We start from the raw sequence: 19,794 nt of genomic DNA, 5'->3' as shown, positions 1-19,794 counted from the left end.
GGGTTGCAAGGGCATATCTGGCAAGTTTTGAAGTGTGATTTTAGTAAGGATTTAAAGTAGGTGCAAGAAGTTACAGAGGTAATTGAGGATGGCAGGGAGTTCCAGAGTTTGGCTATAGTGCAGGAGAATAATGCTTCTCCAGCAAAGTTAATGGCTCTTGTGACCTGTAGGAGGTTTATTGATTACTTTTATTATAAATGTAAAGTTGCCTATGTCACAAGTGACAATTTAATAAAGATGTTTAAAAAAAAGTAGAATTCAGGTTATGTATAATCAACAGTTTAATCAGTCTTGAAAATTTGCATAAGGAATAGGCCAAGAGGTCCTTTTCTGCCATCAAAGTTTATCTTTCTGTGTGGCTGCTACTAAGGCAACTATTCAAGGCAAATTAATATGGTCCAGTTTACTGTAGTCATACAAAGATACTATGGTTCTGGTACTTCAACTCACCTCTACTTGGAAGAGGCAGATGGGACAAGTCAAGTGTTCAAATTACCCCAGAAAAAACATACAAAGTAGCTTACCCTTTATTTAATTATATTACCAAAAAAAAAAAACAGTATCATATCATAAAAAATGTATACAAAATGCACAGCTTAGTGAAAGGATTGTTACAAGCATCAAATGTCTGCAGCATATGTCTCAAATGTCCCTGGTTTTCAGGAATGTCCCTATTTTGACTCAATTGTTTGCTATGTCCCTCTTAATCCCTCCTAAAACTGGTGATTTTTGGAGAAAAGGTAGTTAATTACACTTTTACACTTACTAAATAATGACAATAATTATAGTTATATATTTATTTCACTTCAGAAAATGTATATCAGTTCACATTCTCTTATTCTGTCAATGCGTCAAGTTAATAGTATAAATAAAGTGCCCCTGATTATTTCTGGATTTGTCCCTGACTGGTTGAGAGCTATGGTCTGCAGATAAATGATGGTAAAATTTCATGTTCTAATGGTTAATTAGAATCGGTGATGTGGATAATTCTTATTCAGTAAACTTAAGTAACCAGATAGTCTAGTTTGGGTACTGGCCTTTTAAAGACATAGATAAAATGTTGAGCTGGTTATCTCTTGTTTTACCAGCTTGGGAGGATTTTCAAGAGGAAAAAATCAACAAAATAAAATGTATGGTGTAATTAACTTTTTTTATAGTTTATGGATTGTTAGGGTCCATAAAGTACACAGTCAAAACACTCATTCTTGTCTTTACTGTAAATATTCTTTCTACAGTTATTAGGGAAACATTTGCTGCATGGTAGCTGTAACTGTTAAGTTCATCTGCACTCCTGTTTTACACACTGAAGTGATAAGTTCATTAACGATGCTTGCAAGCTTTCTTGAGTTCGTAATGTACTTTACATATGACTACTTTTTTCATCTTAAGCTGCATTACATACTTGTGGGATCTTTGAAAAAAGTCATGACTTAAAAATATATAAATAAATAAATTTATCCTTGTATTGTAATAGATGCTGGTGGAATGTTATCTGGTCCATACTGTGCTCTTGGGACATCCATGTTTGGATCATGTATACCAGACACAGTGGAGATCTGATTTGCCTTGCCAAGGTTCTTGATAATATTGAAGTTGGATCTGGCAGTTTCAGCAAAGCCATTTTCTAGTAACCATCCATCTGACTCACTTTCAGGATCACCTTGGAGGAGGACATTTTCCATTGCAGTTTGTAAGTAGCGGACTCCAATGAGAACAGACAGCTGTAGAAGACAAAAACATGATTAATTTCAGCAGTAAGATGTAAGGACTCACTTCCTTTGATAGCCTTATGTGACTTTATTTTTAATGAATCCATAGCTCTGCCTCACTATACTTGTAGTAGACAGTACTACTTTGCTCAGCTACTGCATATTTAATCCAGGGCTACTTGAAAGTTTAGATGTTTATCTTTGCAATCCTAATATATATCAAGAATATGGCAACCCACTATCTCCAATTTCCTCCTGAATGAATCTACATGCTTGGGCTTCAATAGCCTTAGTATTAACCTGAAATCCTTAAACGGAAGTTTCATACTTACCATACTGTTGGATCTTAGTTATACCTCTGACAGATAGGTTATATCTACCATCTGGTAGATCTGACTTGTAACAACTGCTTCTCTAGAGGTTAATCTCCTTCCCTACTTCCATAGTGCAACTGTCCTCCCCTGAAGCTCTCATATTAAGTTTGTAGTGTAAATTTCAAATGGAACTGAGATATAGCAGGAAGATGCAAGTCTGGATGATATAAGGAGATGAGGTGCATGGCAAAGAGAGAGGTGGCAAAAGCTAAGGATAAAGCGTATGAAGAATTGTATGAAAGGTCGGATACTAAGGAGGGAGAAACGGACCTGTAGCGATTGGCTAGACAGAGGGATCGAGCTAGTAAAGATGTGCAGCAGGTAAGGGTGATAAAGGATAATGAGGGAAACGTACTCACAAGTGAGGAGAGTGTGTTGAGCAGATGGAAAGAATACTTTGAGGGGCTGATGAATGAAGAGAATGAGTGGAAGAGAAGGTTGGATGATGTGCGGATAGTGAATCATGAAGTGCGGTGGATTAGTAAGAAGGAAGTAAGGATAGCTATAAAGATGATGAAGAATGGAAAGGCTGTTGGTCCAGATGACATACCTGTGGAAGCATGGAGGTGTTTGAGTGATATGGCAGTGGAGTGTTTAACTAAATTGTTTAATGAAATATTGGAAAGTGAGAGGATGCCAGAGGAATGGAGAAAAAAGTGTTTTGGTACCGATTTTTAAGACTAAGGGTGATGTGTAGAGCTGTAGTAACTGCATTGGGATTAAACTGATCAGTCACAGCATGATGTTAAGGGAAAGCATAGAGGAAGCTAGGTTAAGAAGGGAGGTGGTGATTAGTGATCAGCAGTATGGTTTCATGCCAGGAAAGAGCACTACAGATGCGATGTTTGCTCTGAGAGTGTTGATGGAGAAGTACAAAAAAGGTCAGAAGGAGTTGCATTGTGTCTTTGTGGACTTAGAGAAAGCATATGACAGGGTGCCTAGAGAGGAGTTGTGGTATTGTATGAGGAAGTCAGGAGTGTCAGAGAAGTATGTAAGAGTGGTACAGGATATGTACGAGGGTAGTGTGACAGTGGTGAGATCTGCGGTGGGAGTGACGGATGAGTTTAAGGTGGAGGTGGGATTACATCAAGGATCAGCTCTGAGCCCTTTCTTATTTGCAATGTTGATGGACAGGTTGACAGACGAGATCAGACAGGAGTCCCCGTGGACTATGATGTTTGAAGATGACATTGTGATCTGTAGTGAGAGTAGGGAACAGGCGGAGGAGACCCTGGAGAGGTGGAGATATGCTCTAGAGAGAAAAGGAATGAAGGTCACCAGGACTAAGACAGAATATATGTGTGTGAATGAGAGTGAGGATAGAGGAATGATGAGGATGCAGGGAGTAGACGTGGTGAAGCTGGATGACTTTAAATACTTAGGATCAACAGCTCAGAGTAATGGTGAGTCTGGAAGAGAGGTGAAGAAAAGAGTACAGGCAGGATGGAGTGGGTGGAGAAGAGTATCAGGAGTGCTTTGTGACAGACGAGTACCAGTAAGTGTGAAAGGGAATGTCTACAAGAGGGTAGTGAGACCAACTATGTTTTATGGGTTGGAGACAGTGGCATTGACAAAAAGGCAGGATTCAAAGCTGGACATGGCAGAGTTAAAGATGTTAAGATTTACACTGGGTGTGATGAGGGTGGACAGGATTAGGAATAAGTATATTAGAGGGTCAGCCCAGGTTGGAAGGTTTGGAGACAAAGCCAGAGAGGCAAGATTACTCTGGTTTGGACATGTGCTGAGGAGGGATGCAGAGTATATTGGGAAAATGATGCTAAGGATGAAGCTGCCAGGTAACAGGAAAAGAGGAAGGCCTAAGATAAGGTTTATGGATGTGGTGAGAGAGGACATACAGGTGGTTGGTGTGACACAGCAGGATGCAGAGGACAGGAAGAAATGGAAACAGACGATCCGCTGTGGTGACCCCTAACAGGAGCAGCCGAAGGAAGAAGAAGAAGATGCAAGTCTGGGTGAGGGACAAGCTTCAGATTAGGTCTACGTGGTCTGCCAGAGATATACAGAAGGTGATAATTTGAAGGGGAAAGGTGGGTGGGTTGCCAAGGTTGATGCATAATTTTAAGTCTATATAACCTCTATATATCAGCTTATCATGTATGTTCACTTCAACTGATAGGACAGAACCTCCAACTACCAAATTCTCTGGGTGGCATAATTATGGGATACCCTTAAGAACCATAGCTCCAAAGGTGGATATCAATTTAGAGATCACATCCAGCCTGTAATGTCTAACAAAGGTGCGCCTGGCAGACAATGCAGCAGCAGCAGCACAAATATTGTCCACAGTGGAATTTTTAAAAAGGCTGCAGAAGATGCGATGGTTCTGAAAGTTCTGTTGTTAGCCTGATATATGAAAAGTGTGCAGTCCAGCAGCCATCTAGACAAGCTGACTATTTTTTTTTAAACAAGAAACATCTTTATTAAATTATCAAGTATAATATAGGCCATGTTACATTTATATAAATGACAATAAACCATAGCGACACAATCTCAGCTGTAAACATTATACATTCCAAACAGTGATGGCACAACTGCAGCTGCAAACATTATACATCACTTTTAACACATCCAGTTATTGTTAATCAGTCATTGCATAGCTCATTCAAATCCTGCCTTCTTTTAATCCTCTTTCCTCCTCTGCACGTATTGATCCCACAGTTCACATTTTTCCTATGTAATTTGCTCCTACCCTTTTCTAAAGATCCCAGTTCCAATCATTTTATATCTGTTACTGTCTTCACTACTTCTAGTAAAGTTGGTTTAGACTGGTTTCCATTTTTTAGTAGTTGCTTTTTGGCAGCCACCATAATTAGACTTGGCAATGCCTTACTATGTCTAGGCAATTCCGATTTTGTATCATAGCACAAAAAATCATTTCCCTAGTTATTCCAACTTGCTCAGTCAACATCCCCAACAGAGCAGTCTGCAAGGAATCTTTATAAAGTCTACCAACTCATTACACTCCCAGAAAATATGTTCCCAGTTACCTATTTCTGCCCCATCAAACCACCAACATTTGCTGTCTACCTGAGGAAAAATGATTTGAAGTCTGCTTGGGGTATTAAAATACCCGTGTAAGAACTTCCAGACAAAGATCCTGAATCTTCTAGATTTTGTTGCACATTTGGGAGACATACGTATAGCCCCCACATTGTTTCTTTGTGAGTTGCTTATCTAATCTCTCTTCCCAATCCTTCCTAACCTCCTCTGAATGATTCTTATAGTCATCATGCAATATTTTATATGCTCTACTAATTATAACTTTCTCAATGACAACTTCTGTTTTAAATTCTACTAAAAACTCTACCAGTGCTGGTCTTTCATTTAGGATCCCCCTATTTCTTTCTCTTTGCCTATACTCTATCAGTCCTTGGTATGGAAGGCAATCTCTAACCTGTAGTCCAAATAAGTTCTTGGGGTCTTCCCATTCTATTATCTTACCTTCTCTAGTTATTTGCTCCCAATACCTTGGTTCCTTTGCCAGTTTTCTCCAATATATTCTCGTCTGTATTCCTAATTGCAGCCATCCCTATCAGAAGAATCTCCTTTGTTCATTCATGTGTTGGCTTGGTTCTCAGAAGAGCTTCTGCTACTTTATGAATATAATATTCTGTATGATTATTGTTGTTCTCCTTAAAGGTCTGCACCCAAAATCCCAGTCTCTCCTTGTTTCTTGAGCTTCCCACCTGTTTTATCATAATCTCTTTCCACTTAGAATTATAGTTTTCTGATTGTGCTATGCATAGGACCCTTAACTGTGTTGTTCTAAAATATCCCTTCAACTAGGCTAACCCCAATCTGCCCTGTTCTATTGGAAGAGTAAGCTTATCCCACTTGACTCCAGTCTTCCCCTCCCAGATAAAATCCTTAAGCTCTTTATTGATTTCTATCTACAACTTCTCCTCTGGTTGACAAACATATGCCTGACCAGTGTATAAGAGTAAAGGGACTAAAAACATTTCAACTGCTTGTATCTTACTATTAATATCCATATAACAGAACTTCAATTTTCTCATTTTTTTATTATCTTTTGTTTACTCTCTTTCCACATATCCTTATCTGCCACGCCAGCATCATTTTTAATCCATACTCCTAAATACTTCATTTTATCATGTCCCCATAATATGGATATTGCTGAATCAATTCATATGTGGGTACATAATTTACTGCATAAAAAGGTCAGAAACTGTCTCAATATGTTCCACAGCAATGTAATGTCCCTTTCTGGTTTTGTCAGGTATAAAATAACATCATCTGCAAATTGACCTACCTTTCTTGACTACCATATCAATTATATCATTCAATTTCTGAGTTCCTTATTTTCTTTGCCAGTGGTTCTAAATATAATGCAAATAAAGGAGAGAGAGGATACCCCTGCCTAGTTCTTTTGCACCAGCAGAGATTATCACTGAGGGCCCCACCCACTTTAATTTTCACCTCGGATACTTCATATATCCTCCTAATCAAACTTATAATTTTTATCAGGGAATGCAAATACTTCAATTGCTCTGCTCATAAAATCCCAGCTTACTTTTTAAAATGCTTTTTCCTTCATCAAGACCCACCAGCAACAGTGACATTTTCTTACATTCTGCTTCCCTTTGGATCATTAATGTTCTGTTAATGTTATCAAATGTTTCTCCCCTCCACAAAACCACACTGACCCATATCTGTCAATTTTGGCATCATGTTTTCCATTCTTTTAGCCAATATAGACACAAACACTTTATAATCATGGTTTTGCTTGGGATAGCATGATCCATGCATTCTTGCAGGTGGCCGTAGAGTGCATTAGTAAAGGCTTTTGCAGCTTGGGCTGCATTATCCTTTAGCATGGGGGCTTTGAAACTTTCCACCTCGGTCTTAAGTAACGTGAAGTTTGCTTTTGAAAAGTTTTTCACTGTGGTTTCTTTGACCCGGGGTGGGGGTGGAATGTGGATATCCAAAGTGATTAGTTTATGGTCTGATCTAACCAGCGAGGGATTGACCTCCGGTGTGGAACACCAGTCACCCATGTTGGTGATGACCAGGAGCAATATGTTGTCACCTCTGGTGGGGGTATTGTTACAGGTTCTCTAAGCTTGGTGGCACAGCCCTTTCTACTTTTTGTTGCCCGAGTTGTTGTACTAAATGTTTTGCCTTTATGCACATGTTCCTGTGAGATGTAAATTATGTCTAGCCTAGCCCAGTTTTTGTATCTTGGGGAATAATATGTAAATTCACTCTGAATTCCTAGTACTAAATTCACATTTTTCACACCAAACATTTTCATAAATTTCTTTAAAAATCTACCCTCCTTTGTTATATTTCCCTTTTTTTCCCCCCAACACATCTTCACTGTTGCAAATCAAATTCCAGTTCCCACCTGTAAGTAATATCCCTTGCTGAAAGCTGATTATTTCTCCCAGAATTTTCTTTAGCTCCATTAATGCAGTTTTCAGCGGAATATAAATACATGCTAGTGTAATCCTCCTCCCTTGCAGGAGCCCCTTAGTACTACAAATCTACCATTATTGTCTTTTATTTCCTCTTCTATTACTATTGGAGCTTATCTTGCAATTAATATAAGTACTTGTCTCTTCCTAAGCCCCTGGTATTCTGCTGAATAACCATCCTGAAATCCTTTCTTTATCAAGTTCACAAGTTCAGTTTTTTTACAAGTGTTTCTCCTGTAGCATAGCTATTCACACTATACATTTTTTGGATTTATCTGTGAGTCCATTCACATTTAAAGAGATTATAGAAAGAATCATATTCTTGAGGGATTATTATTCCCACCTTTTATGTATAACAGCTTTTTTGTTAAGTGTATAGTTCCAGCTTTTGTGTTACATGCATGCACTGTTTGGCAGGTTAATCTTTTATACAGTTGTTTCTTGTCATCTCCATTTGAGCCAGTCACACTTTGTACAACATTTTGTTTTATTGAAAACCCTTACACACACCTGATACCTCCTACAACCTACTAATTTAATAATAACACACAAAACTATGTACATCTTCAAGTACTAAAGTTTCATCGCCTTAACAGGAACAAAGATTCCTAACAGACCACCACACAAACAGACTTGAGATAATCCAAAAGAATGATTATCCATGCAAAGACTTATGGTAGAGCCTGTGATTCTTTTAAGTGCTGTCTGGTTTTACCTTATTTTATAGCTCTCCCAGCTGGGAAAACACTTACAGGACTGTGTACTAGAAAAAAGACCTTATAATATTCAATATTCTTTTTCACTTAATTGCTTTCTGTCAAAACCTGTTACTATATAAAGTTAATAGACTTAACACAGTCATTCCCCTATGCAAGACTAAGAAAAATCACACTATTTTTTTCTTTTGCCATGCTGTTTTAACCAGATCCCCCTTTTAACATTGCAGTATCTACATTTCTTAAAACCAAAGAAAAAGAAACAAAAAGAACAAGCAGAAGCACATATTTATATTAGTATCATCATTATACTTAAAAATAACTGAAAAAACTTTACTTTATAACATGCAGAGAAGAGTATGCACCACTTAAGTAGTACTGTTAAAAAATATTTTACTTACAGTTAACTCCCTCTCCTCTTCTCCTTCCTGAATATTTGTCCAAATATTAATTGCATGAAGTAAGGCGTATGCTTTAGAGTCCTCTACAGGTTTAACAAGGTCCAAACAAATCCACTATTTTCAGAATTGCTTGTTCTGTCCTGTTTCACAAATATAATTATCACTTTGTAATCCCACATTTGTCAATTTCCAGGTTACTGATTTTAGCCTAGGTTACTGATTTAAGTCTTCAAATGTTAATAACATGAAGTAGGGCTTATGCTTTAGAGTCCCCTACAAATTTAACAAAATCCACAAAAATCTAATATTCCCAAATCATCTTGTTCTGCCATGTTTCACACATAAAATGATTGCTATTTAATCCCACATTTGTCAGTTTCCAAGTTACTGAATTTATTCCCTGAACTTTAATAACATGAAGCAGGGCATATGCTTTAAAGTCCCCTACATGTTCAACAGAGTTCAAGGAAGTCTAATATATTCAGGTTTCCTTGTTCTGTAATGTTTCACACTTACTGTTTTATCAGCCCACATTTGTCAATTTCCAAATTACTAGCTTTAATCCTATTCATCTCTATCTCCCAAATCCTGTCTCTGTTTCATTTCTAACATAGTCTCAATTCTCCTAGTCGACTCTTATGTTTTCTTCCTTCTCTCTGGCATTTTCCTTTGAAACAGTGAAAAATATTTCACGGGCTCAGTCTCTCTGTAGTCCCTATCACCAGAAGAGCACAAAGCAAAACCTCCTCCTGTTTCACAGCTCAGCCTTAGTTGGACAAACTTTTGTATTTCCTCCTTAGCATGTGCTGCATCAAAAATTATTTTACCCCTCCAGGGAAAAACACTTTTAAGATGGCTGGGTACAGCAGTTTAAATTGCATGCCTGCTTCTCAACATTCCCTAAATAATGGAATATATTTACTCCTCTTCTGCCTGGTGTACAATGAGTAGTCATTCTCCACACACACTCTGTTGTCCTGGACTTTTAGCACTTTGTCCTTCTGCCATAGTTTTGTCAGAATCAACTCCTCCTGCTGATAAGACTGCATCTTTACTATTAAAGGTCTATGTTGTTTTCTAGCAATCAGATTTGGAGCATATATACAATGTGCCCTTTCAATTAACAATTTCTTTTGTGGAATACCAGTCCAGTTGCTTATTTGTGCTTTCATAAAATTAATACAGTCTGTTCCTTCCAGGTTCTCTGATATATCAGAAAATCTCAGGTTTTCCCTACATGCTTCTTCTTCTTTTGGCTGCTCCCATTAGGGGTCGCCACAGCAGATCAGCTGTTTCCATTTCCTCCTGTCCTCTGCATCTTGCTCTGTCACACCAATCACCTGCATATCCTCTCTCACCACATCAATAAACCTTAGATTAGGCCTTCCTCTTTTCCTGTTACCTGGAAGCTTCATCCTTAGCATCTTTTTCCCAATATACTCTGCATCCCTCCTCAGCACATGTCCAAACCAATGTAATCTTGCTTCTCTGGCTTTGTCTCCAAACCTTCCAACCTGGGCTGACCCTCTAATATACTTATTCCTAATCCTGTCCATCCTCGTCACACCCAGTGCAAATCTTAACGTCTTCAACTCTGCCATGTCAAGCTCTGACTCCTGCCTTTTTGTCAATGCCACTGTCTCCAACCCGTATGACATAGCTGGTCTCACTACCCTCTTGTAGACCTTCCCTTTCACTCTTACTGGTACACCCTCTTGTAGACCTTCCCTTTCACTCTTACTGGTACTCGTCTGTCACAATCTTCTCCACCCGCTCCATCCTGCCTGTACTCTCTTCTTCACCACTCTTCCACACTCACCATTACTCTGAACTGTTGATCCCAAGTACTTAAAATCATTCACCTTCACCACCTCTACTTCTTGCATCCTCACCATTCCTCTATCCTTCCTCTCATTCACACACATATATTCTGTCTTAGTCCTGCTGACCTTCATTCCTCTTCTCTCTAGAGCATATCTCCACCTCTCCCGGGTCATCTCCACCTGTTCCCTACTCTCCCTACAGATCACAATGTCATCTGGAAACATCATAGTCCACAGGGACTCCTGTCTGATCTCGTCTGTCAACCTGTCCATCACCATTGCAAATAAGACAGGGCTCAGAGCTGATCCTTGATATAATCCCACCTCCACCTTAAACGCACACTACCCTTGTACATATCTTGTATCACTCTTACATACTTCTCTGACACTCCCGACTTCCTCATACAATACCATAACTCCTCTCTAGGCACCCTGTCATATGCTTTCTCTAAATCCACAAAGACACAATGCAACTCCTTCTGACCTTCTCTGTACTTCTCCATCAACACTCTCAGAACAAACATTGCATCTGTAGTGTTCTTTCCTGGCATGAAACCATACTGCTGATCACTACTCATCGCCTCCCTTCTTAACCTAGCTTCCACTACTCTTTCCCATAACTTCATGCTGTGACAATGTTTCATGATGTTTTCCCTACATGCTCTGTCCTCCAATTCCATTATTTTTTTTAAACATATCTTCTTGTGCAGTCTAATATTCAGATAGCCTTTTTTTATTCCAACCTCTAGGTTTTGCAGTTTTGTCACCTTATCTGAATATGTTTAATGCTTCTTCCATTTTTTTTCTAGCTTTTTATTGTTTGTGTTGATATATTCCATCAGTGCTTCATTTATTTTAACCAGGTCTGTGTGCAGCTGCTTTATACTTTCCTCTAGGTTACTGGAAGTAATTTCTGGAACTTGTACTGCTTCTTGCTGGACACCTGCAATATTTATCCTAGTCTGTGTTTTTTCTTCTCACCTTTTGTAGCTGATTTTCCTCCATGTCCTTTATGTTTCTTTTTTACAGGCATACAGGCAGAAGACTTACTAGCCACTTACTGAAATTTACCCAGAAATCTAGGTCCACTAACTTTCTCTGCTAAGTTTCTGTTTTCAGACTGGGAGAGCCTGAATTAAGCTGTTACTCAATGTACATCTTGGAAGTCCTAGACAAGCTGACTTTATATACTTTCTGACCAATTTGACAGAGGAGTACGGAATGAGAAGTTGTCTGTCCTTTCTAAAATCCTTTGGGCAGTGTAAGTAGAAATGTAATTGTCTATTTAAATCAAGAGTGCAGAACAGGCTTTCTTGTTTATAAAAAAGTCTTGTTTATATATATATATATAAAAAAGTGTGTGGAGCAAGTAGTCTCACTTGTTGGAATGGTTTGGAAAGAAAACCAGAATTTGGATAGGTTGATTAAGGTTAAATTCTGAAGCACTGATGAGAATAAAGGAGAGACTCATTCTGAGGTAAAATATGTCTTTTTAGAAGACTAAGTAAGGAGGTTTGGATGATGAAAGAGCATGTAGCTCCAGTATTCACCAACTGCAGTTACTGTCATAAAAAACAAGTTTTTTTTTAAGACAGAAACTTCTAGCCAGTTGAGGAAGCTGGCTTAAGGGCAGGGATGTGTCAAGGCATCCAGTACAAAGTTGAGATCCAAGTGAAGTGCATGTCCTTATGTGGTATTTCATAAGAAATGCACCTTTCAGGAAAGCTTTACAGACTTTCTGTCAGGCTAAGGTTAGTGAATTAAAGCCCTTGAGGAAATCTCAGATAGCTGCTAACTAAATTTTAATGATGGAGTAACTAGAGCCATCATAGACAGTGTCCAAAAATTGTAATACAGAAGAACGGGACAGTAAAAGTGTCCAGTCTCTGATAAAGGGTCCAAATGGAAAATCTTCCACTTAGTTCTTTAAGTCCTGACAGTAGATGTTTTATGAGAAGCAGAGAGAACCTGAGTTACTCTAGAAAGCAAGGAAATGGTCCCTGGGCATCAGTCAGACTAAAGAAACCAAGTGGTCAATTTCAGGGTTGGAATGTCCAGGTGAGGCTTGCCAACTAAGTGAGAAATGAGGTCTGGCTGTAAATATATAACCTAGGGCTGATTCCTGAGGGAAGATTATAACACTGCGAACCACATTTGCCTCAGCCAGAAAGGGGCCATAAGGATGCTTTCTGAAGGAATCTTGTCATTAGTGGCAATGGGGTAAAGGTGTAGAAGAGTCGAAGGGGCCAATGATGTGCTACAGCCTCCCTGGATGATTGTCCCTTTGGAGGACTTAGGACAAAAAAGCTGCTGCATTTTGTGATGGACATGGATGTAAAACGGTTGCAGCTAGGCTCATCCCCCCAGCTGTAGGGTATCGTCTGTCTAATGACAGGTTAAAGGACTCCTCATGAGTTATCAGAATATACCTGCTGAGGCTAACCCCCAGTTAGTTGGTCATCCTGAAATGTGCATTTCCACCAGAAAGTCCTGTGAAGACATTGTCCATTGCCACATTCTCATAGCTTCATGGCACAAGCTGTAAAATTGGATTTCCCCATGCTTTTTGATGTATCATACCACCAAAGTGTTTTTTTTTATGTTGATAAAATCACTCCTTGAGAAAGGTGGTCCCAGAGGGCCTTCAGCAGTAGAAGGGCCACCCTCACCTGCAGAATACTGAAGAGAAGGTTGGTATCTTGATGAGACCACATCCCTTTGACCATCTTTCCCTTAAAATGACCCGTAACATGTAGAGGAGCCATCCAAGGTCACTATGGCCTTCGGAATGGGGAGGCTAAAAGGTCTCTCTCTTTTGCAACTGTGGGTGACTGCATCCACCAGTCTAGATGATATATGCAAGCGGAGGAAAGTCAAATAGGTTTGATTTTTGTCAGTATTGATTGAGACTACTGCATGCTGAAAGTGCACTGTAATGCCCTCATGTACAGCCTCATGTGGGAAATAAGATGAATAGCAACTACCACCAAGCCTATAACTTGTTAGAATAACAATGCTGGAGAAGAGGGAAGAAGTTTCAGTTTTGAAAACAAGGATCTTAGGGTTGTCAACCTATCCAAAGGGAGCTTGACAATGTGTAGCCTTGTGTCCAGATGGTGCCCTATGAGCACTAAAGTCTGAGATGGTTCCAAATAAGATTTTGCAATGTTGATGGAGGTACCTAAGGACTGACACAAATGGAGCACAAAGTTTCTTGCTGATAAGAGGGACTCTTGATATGGTGGTCAGGAGCCAATCATCCAGGTATAGGAAAATTTGGATTCCCTGTAGTCTGAGGTGAGTTGTGTAATGAACATACACTTGATGAACACTCAGGTGAGTTGTAGTGCGACTAAGGGGCAGAGCCACAAATTGATAATTTCTAGCTCCCAAATAGAAGCAGGATACCCTCTGGAGGTTTTGATGGTAATTTTTATGTGGAGGTAAGGATCCTGAAGGTCTGCTGAGCACATCCAGTTCCCTTCCTATAAACACAGAAGTATGTTTTGCACCATGACCATCTAGAACTTTATCTTTTTTATAGAACCATTTAGGCAACTTAATTCAAAAATGGGTCTAAGGTCCTTTGACTTTTTGGGCACTAAAAAGAATCTGGAATTGTCTCTGGATCCTTTCTGGTCTGGTTTGAATTCTTGAATAGTTTACTTCTGGAGCTGTGCAATTTCCTTTGTAGCTACTCTTTTCTGTCAGGATGGTACATCTGGAAGCGAATGGGATGCTATTCTGTGGTTCTTAAAGAGGGAGTTATGTAGCTTACAGGTAGTATGCTTGTCACAGATGTCCTGTGTGGTTGTCTATCATGAAACACTTGGCCCCCCGACTGGATCCAGAGGGGAGAAGTTGGAAAGCCTTTTCAGGGTTGTTGAGGTTGCCTCTCAGTGGAAGGAACTCTGAAGCCCTGGTTTTGTGGACTTCCTCTGCCTAAGTTGATACTACTTGAAGAAGAATTGAAAAGAAAGTACCACGGCTTCCTACACCAGAGGGATTTGAACTCCTTGTGGTTCTGGGAAAAGGACCTTTGAGAGGTCTCAAAATGCACTCCCAAGGCAGGCAATATCTTTCCCTTTTGTTCATTGTTCTGAAAATTTTTTTTTTACCCTTAGGTCAGAAGATGGAGGATTCATCATAAGGGGCACTAATAAAGAATGCCCTGAAGTTGTCTGCAAAGTCACATAAAGGCATCCAGGCATGGTGTCTCATGTCTGCTGCTGTCTCTGTTTCATTGACTGCATTGTGTATCACTCTCATGGAAAGGGGTGGACATGGTGAGCATGGTAGATACCTGTGACCCTATTTGCAAGTTTCACAGCTGACAGGATTTCACAAGGAGATTAGTGCCTATTCTGCAAAGTCTCATTGGAACCTTGGCATTTGCTGAGGCAGATTAGCATCTCCCTGCAAGGTCCATCATTCTAGACTCCTTCATTAGGAAGATGATCTGATGAATGATGAACTCTCTTTGTAGAGCCCATGCATGTTTGGTGGCAGCTGCCACAATAACTGAGTCCACTGTAGTCTCATTGCTACTAGGCAGTCTCAAGGTCTTGTCTGGCTTCTTCAGTATAACTTCAAATATTCAGGCTCCTGGCATACCCTGTCCACCACCAAGTCCATCATGTAGTTAGCAGGAGGGTCCACCCAGGAAGTAGAATGGCAGATGTGAATGCCTCAAAAAGTACCTCCTCATCCTGGGAAGGGAGTCATTAGGCTAGGTACCACTCTGCCTCATCAGCTCCAAGATTGCAGTGAATCTGGTGTCTTCAGGAGAGGACCCTTCCCTTTCATCAATGATTTATCTTGGGTAATTGACTCTGTGGAACATTCTACATGCCTCAACTCCTTACATATGTGCTTTTGGGAAGGCTCCAGAAGGGAATATTTCAAATCACCCAAAAAGTCCTTGGGTTCTTGCTCAAGGAATGTTCAAGAAATTCAGACTGCCCTTGTCCATGGGTTTAAAGGTGAGGGTCCAAGGTCATGGACTAAACAGTATCAATGAGCAGAGACAAAATAAGGAGGGCATCCTCTGCCTGTCTTGATAGGTAGGCTATAATTGTCTCAAAAAAATCAAAAGCTGACACTGAGGAGTCACATCTTTGAACTATCCACATTCCAGCAAAGGTGGACTAAGACAGATATGAGCTGTGCACCCCTGGAACTGACTGTCCAGATGGCTCCAAGGTTGAGAATGGAGGTGATACCTTGAACACCGAGTATGGCAGTGAATGAGTTGGCACTGAAGACAAGAAATTGGAATTCAGGAGCTTTTGCCCACAGAATCATTGTCAAGTGTGTTAGATGCTGTAGAAGAGGAAGTTCTGTTTAGGGCATGGATTGTATATGAAAGATGCCAAAGGATGAAGCACCAGAAAAGTTGTCAGCACCATCACCTCCGGCACCAAGATTTGTGCCAGGGAGGAAGTATCATGGCTGCAGGTCCAAAAGCTAACTCAATCTGCACAAGAAACAGAGGAGGGGTGGGTTGACATCCATATCAATCCGCTCATTGAGAACTGTACTCATCGTTTAATTCCAATTAATGTCAGTCACGTTTTGAACAGATTTTGTACATCTAAAAGAGGAATTATTAGGTGGGTCAAAAATCAGGAACTTGGAGAATTCATGTGTTGAGAACCTGCTGCTACCTGATTTCTGAGGGGAGTGGCCAGGAATGACTATAGTCTCAGTGTGAGACAGTCCTGAGACCCGGGAAGAATGTGTCTCCAAAGTAAAAGGAGCCAGAGCCTCCTGTGTTGAAGCTGGCTGCAAGATTCTACCAGGAAGGACCTGAAGAGGAATCTTCCATTCTTCTTTTGTTCTCCTTATGATCCTTATTGTCCCTTTTGTCCTATGAGGAAGGAGGCAACCTTTCAGAATTAGCTTATTTTTGTGTTCCTGTAAGGATTGAGACCCAATGGCCTTACATATCTCACAGAAGGCAGCAACATGCTCTGGTCCCAAGACATACCATGCAAAATTTGTGAGTATTCTAGTTCAGAATTGTGTGACCACAACAGTCACATTTTTTAAAACCTGAATCCTTGTCCATAGCAAATAACAAACAAGAAAGGACTCAAACAACTATTACAGATACTTAGGACTATAGCTAACAATAATAATGAACATAAAAAGAACAAACTAACCACTACTAACTGTGAGTAGAAAAACAGTTACAACTATGGCCAAAACACAACAAACAAGAACCAATATAAAATAAAAATAAAGCAAAGAGCCAACAAATTTAACTAGGTCTAAGTGCTTAGTCATGACAGAGGGAGGGACAAAGAAGAAGAAACATTTTACATAGTTTTTAATGATGTAAGAGAAGGAATCAGAAAGATAATCTAAAAGAAAAAAATGAGAAATCTCTGACAAAAAGTACAATTTAAGTTTTGCTTAGCTGATCTCTGGAGGTTATGTCTAATTTCTTAAAAGGCAAAGGAGATCTGGGAGCTTCAGGAAGGACATATGTGTTATATGAGAAGGGAAGGAGCTCTGGAGAAGATATGTTTTTTTCTACACTTCTTCTGAAGTTACCAAAGGACAGTGCATGAATGAGAGTTGATAAAAGCTACTCCCATCTACAAAAGAACAGCAGTGTCGGTGATAGTTTATCCTCTGGAGAAGATAGTCCCTTCCAAAATGCACAGTTTTCTGGTTGTCCTTATAGATGTAATGACATATACAACCCAAAGTAAGACATTCTTAAACTATCACAGACACTACTGTTCTTTTGTAGATTATATTAGCTTCCATTCATGCACTGTCATTTGGTAACTTCAGAGGAAGTATAGACAAAGGAAGATCTTAAGTTATTCCAGAAGAGTTTTGCCATTATTGTGGCAAAAAGTTCATCTCCCATGTTTAAGCATGTAGTGTACATCCCATAGTGTTTTGCTTGGTACATTTCCATCTAACATATAGGAAAGACTTCCTACCACTTGCAGTCTGCTGCTAATTGCTTCCAGATCGAGAATGCCCATTCAGCAGTCTGCAACTGACTGCACCTTTTATAGGCACTATCAAGCATCTATCAGAGTGCATAGTCTACTCTCAAACATATCATACAATTCTTATTATTAGATATGTAATATTTTCCATCATACATATGGGGTAACCTTTACTGGTAGAACATAAAGTACATCTCCCATTCTAATATAGAGTACAGCACCCTGAATCAGCTGTATAATATATCACATTTGAGTTACAGTGTACACTGAATTTCCATTCATGCACATGTGTACCTCGAGTCTTGAAGAATGCAGAGTGTATTAGTCCAATGTAATTGCAGCTGCTACAGTTATTTGAAGACAATACACCTGCGATCACAGGACTACACAGCCTACAATGAAGCAGAAAAGGTGCTCAATGCAGGCAGGTTAGGAATAGAACTGTGTTAATCATTCACAGCCTGCACCACTCATGGTTGTTCAGCACATCTCCCGTAAGCAGGCTGCATATTGTATTTCCACAAACTAACTCACAAGGGTTTACTTAAGCAGGCCAAATTGGCTTACAGATTACACTTTCCGCAGATGGTTACATGATATGTCCATCCTTGCTAGGCACATAGTGAACCTCCGAAGGACTCTCCAACACCTCCAACAATAAACAGCAATATTGTTATAGTTCATTCACACACAATGTCTTTCCTCTACTTATTTGCATAACAGATGCTTAAATCATTTAGTCACCGGGTACACCACAATGCAGTATTTTTTTCTTTTTCTGCAGTTTCAATTTATGATCAAACAAAATGTCCCCACAAAAGATAACCATCATAGTACAATGGATAACTCATTACATCATTTTCCTCCATTATTTACTGATAACTGGCTGCTATGTTTTACATAAGCTTTGCACTATAATTTGCCATCTAGATGTATGGCAGTCTTTCTTTACTTCCCCATCTTGACGTGCCATCTAGGGATATGCATAACAGTGTGCACATTGCTGTATATGGCCCCTAACTTCTATTGCATCTACTGTCATTATATACTCAACCAACTGACCTACAAATTGATCCTCAGAAGTCAGTCACCTGCCAGTGCAACAATGTTCCCTAACCCTAATAAAATGGGGAAGTCTGTTAGACACTTAGTCTTTATTTCTCTGGTCAAATATCTAGCAGCTGATGATCCCACAGTAGCACAGCACAACTGTGTTAATTTATTTACTTGTATTTCTGCCGTATGTGCACATTGCACTTTGCCAGATCATTTGTTTCAAATTGTAATTTACTGTTACAGGCTACACACTTGTGTGCACTAGGCTTTTAGAGCTTTGTAAGTGTATTTTGTTTGTGCTTTTGCTACTTCTCTACTTAAAAAAAAAACAAAAAAAAAATTCCTATCTGCCTCCTCGTTTCCCACCTTTCCTTAAACCAGTATAGTCCAAATCCCAGATCTGCTGACTTCTGGACTGGTTTTTTTTGTTGGGAGCGGACCAGATCTTGCAGGGATAGAGAGTAGTCTTGCAGCCTATCAGTGGCAGTGGTAAGCTCTAAACAACCTATCTATCACTAGGGGAGTGTATTCTGCTTGTTTTTGGTTGCCACACCTGGTTGTAAGTGTTTTACAACTGTGTTCATTTATTTACTTGCATTTCTGCCGTATTTGCACATTGCATTTTGCCAGATCGTTTGTTTCAAATTGTAATTTACTGTTACAGGCTACACACTCATGCGCTAGCCTTTTAGAGCTTTATAAGTGTATTTTGTTTGTGCTTTTGCTATTTCCCTACTTTAAAAAAAAACAAAATTATCTTCTACAAAAATCCTATCTGCCTCCTCATTTCCTGCCTTTTCTTAAACCACTATACTCCAGATCCCAGATTTGCTGACTTCTGGACTGTGTTTGTTTGTTGGGTGTGGACCAGAACTTGCAGGGATAGAGAGTAGTCTTGCAGCCTATCAGTGGTAGTGGTAAGCTCTAAACAACCTATCACTAGGGGAGTGGTTTCCAGCTCTAGTTTGTTGTGCTACTGGCAGTTTTGGGCTGCTTCTATCCCTTTAAACTTCCTGCTTTAAAACCTGTGTTTGCCCAGGTTTGCGCTAGTATATTCCTCGGCGGTTCCTCGTGGGGCGTCCAGCAGAGAATTGCAGCAGCAGAAAGGAGAGAGAGAGAGAGACTTAAATTGATAAAAAGATATTTTGCTTCTTTTTGGTTGCCGCACCTGGTCGTTAAGTGTTTTACAACTGTGTTAATTTAGTTACTTGCATTTCTGCCTTATTTGCACATTGCACTTTGCCAGATCATTTGTTTCAAATTGTAATTTACTGTTACAGGCTACACA

At 39.6% G+C, this 19,794-nt stretch overlaps 1 protein-coding gene across 1 annotated transcript in view; it reads right to left on the bottom strand.

Annotated features, from left to right (window-relative positions):
* Window positions 1–1,454: 1,454 nt before the first annotated feature.
* Window positions 1,455–19,794, bottom strand: part of LOC122803861 (photoreceptor outer segment membrane glycoprotein 2-like) — a 113,245-nt gene continuing 94,905 nt past the window's right edge. The window contains exon 3 of the mRNA XM_044073542.1: window positions 1,455–1,721. Coding sequence (XP_043929477.1) covers window positions 1,455–1,721 — 267 coding nt within the window. The remainder of the gene's footprint in view (window positions 1,722–19,794) is intronic.

Source organism: Protopterus annectens, chromosome 6.part0 (genome assembly GCF_019279795.1).
Source record: "Protopterus annectens isolate FY-2018-M chromosome 6.part0, PAN1.0, whole genome shotgun sequence".
Lineage (NCBI taxonomy): Eukaryota > Metazoa > Chordata > Ceratodontiformes > Protopteridae > Protopterus > Protopterus annectens.
The sequence above is the reverse complement of the archived record's forward strand: the minus strand, read 5'-3'. Positions and strand labels throughout refer to the sequence as shown.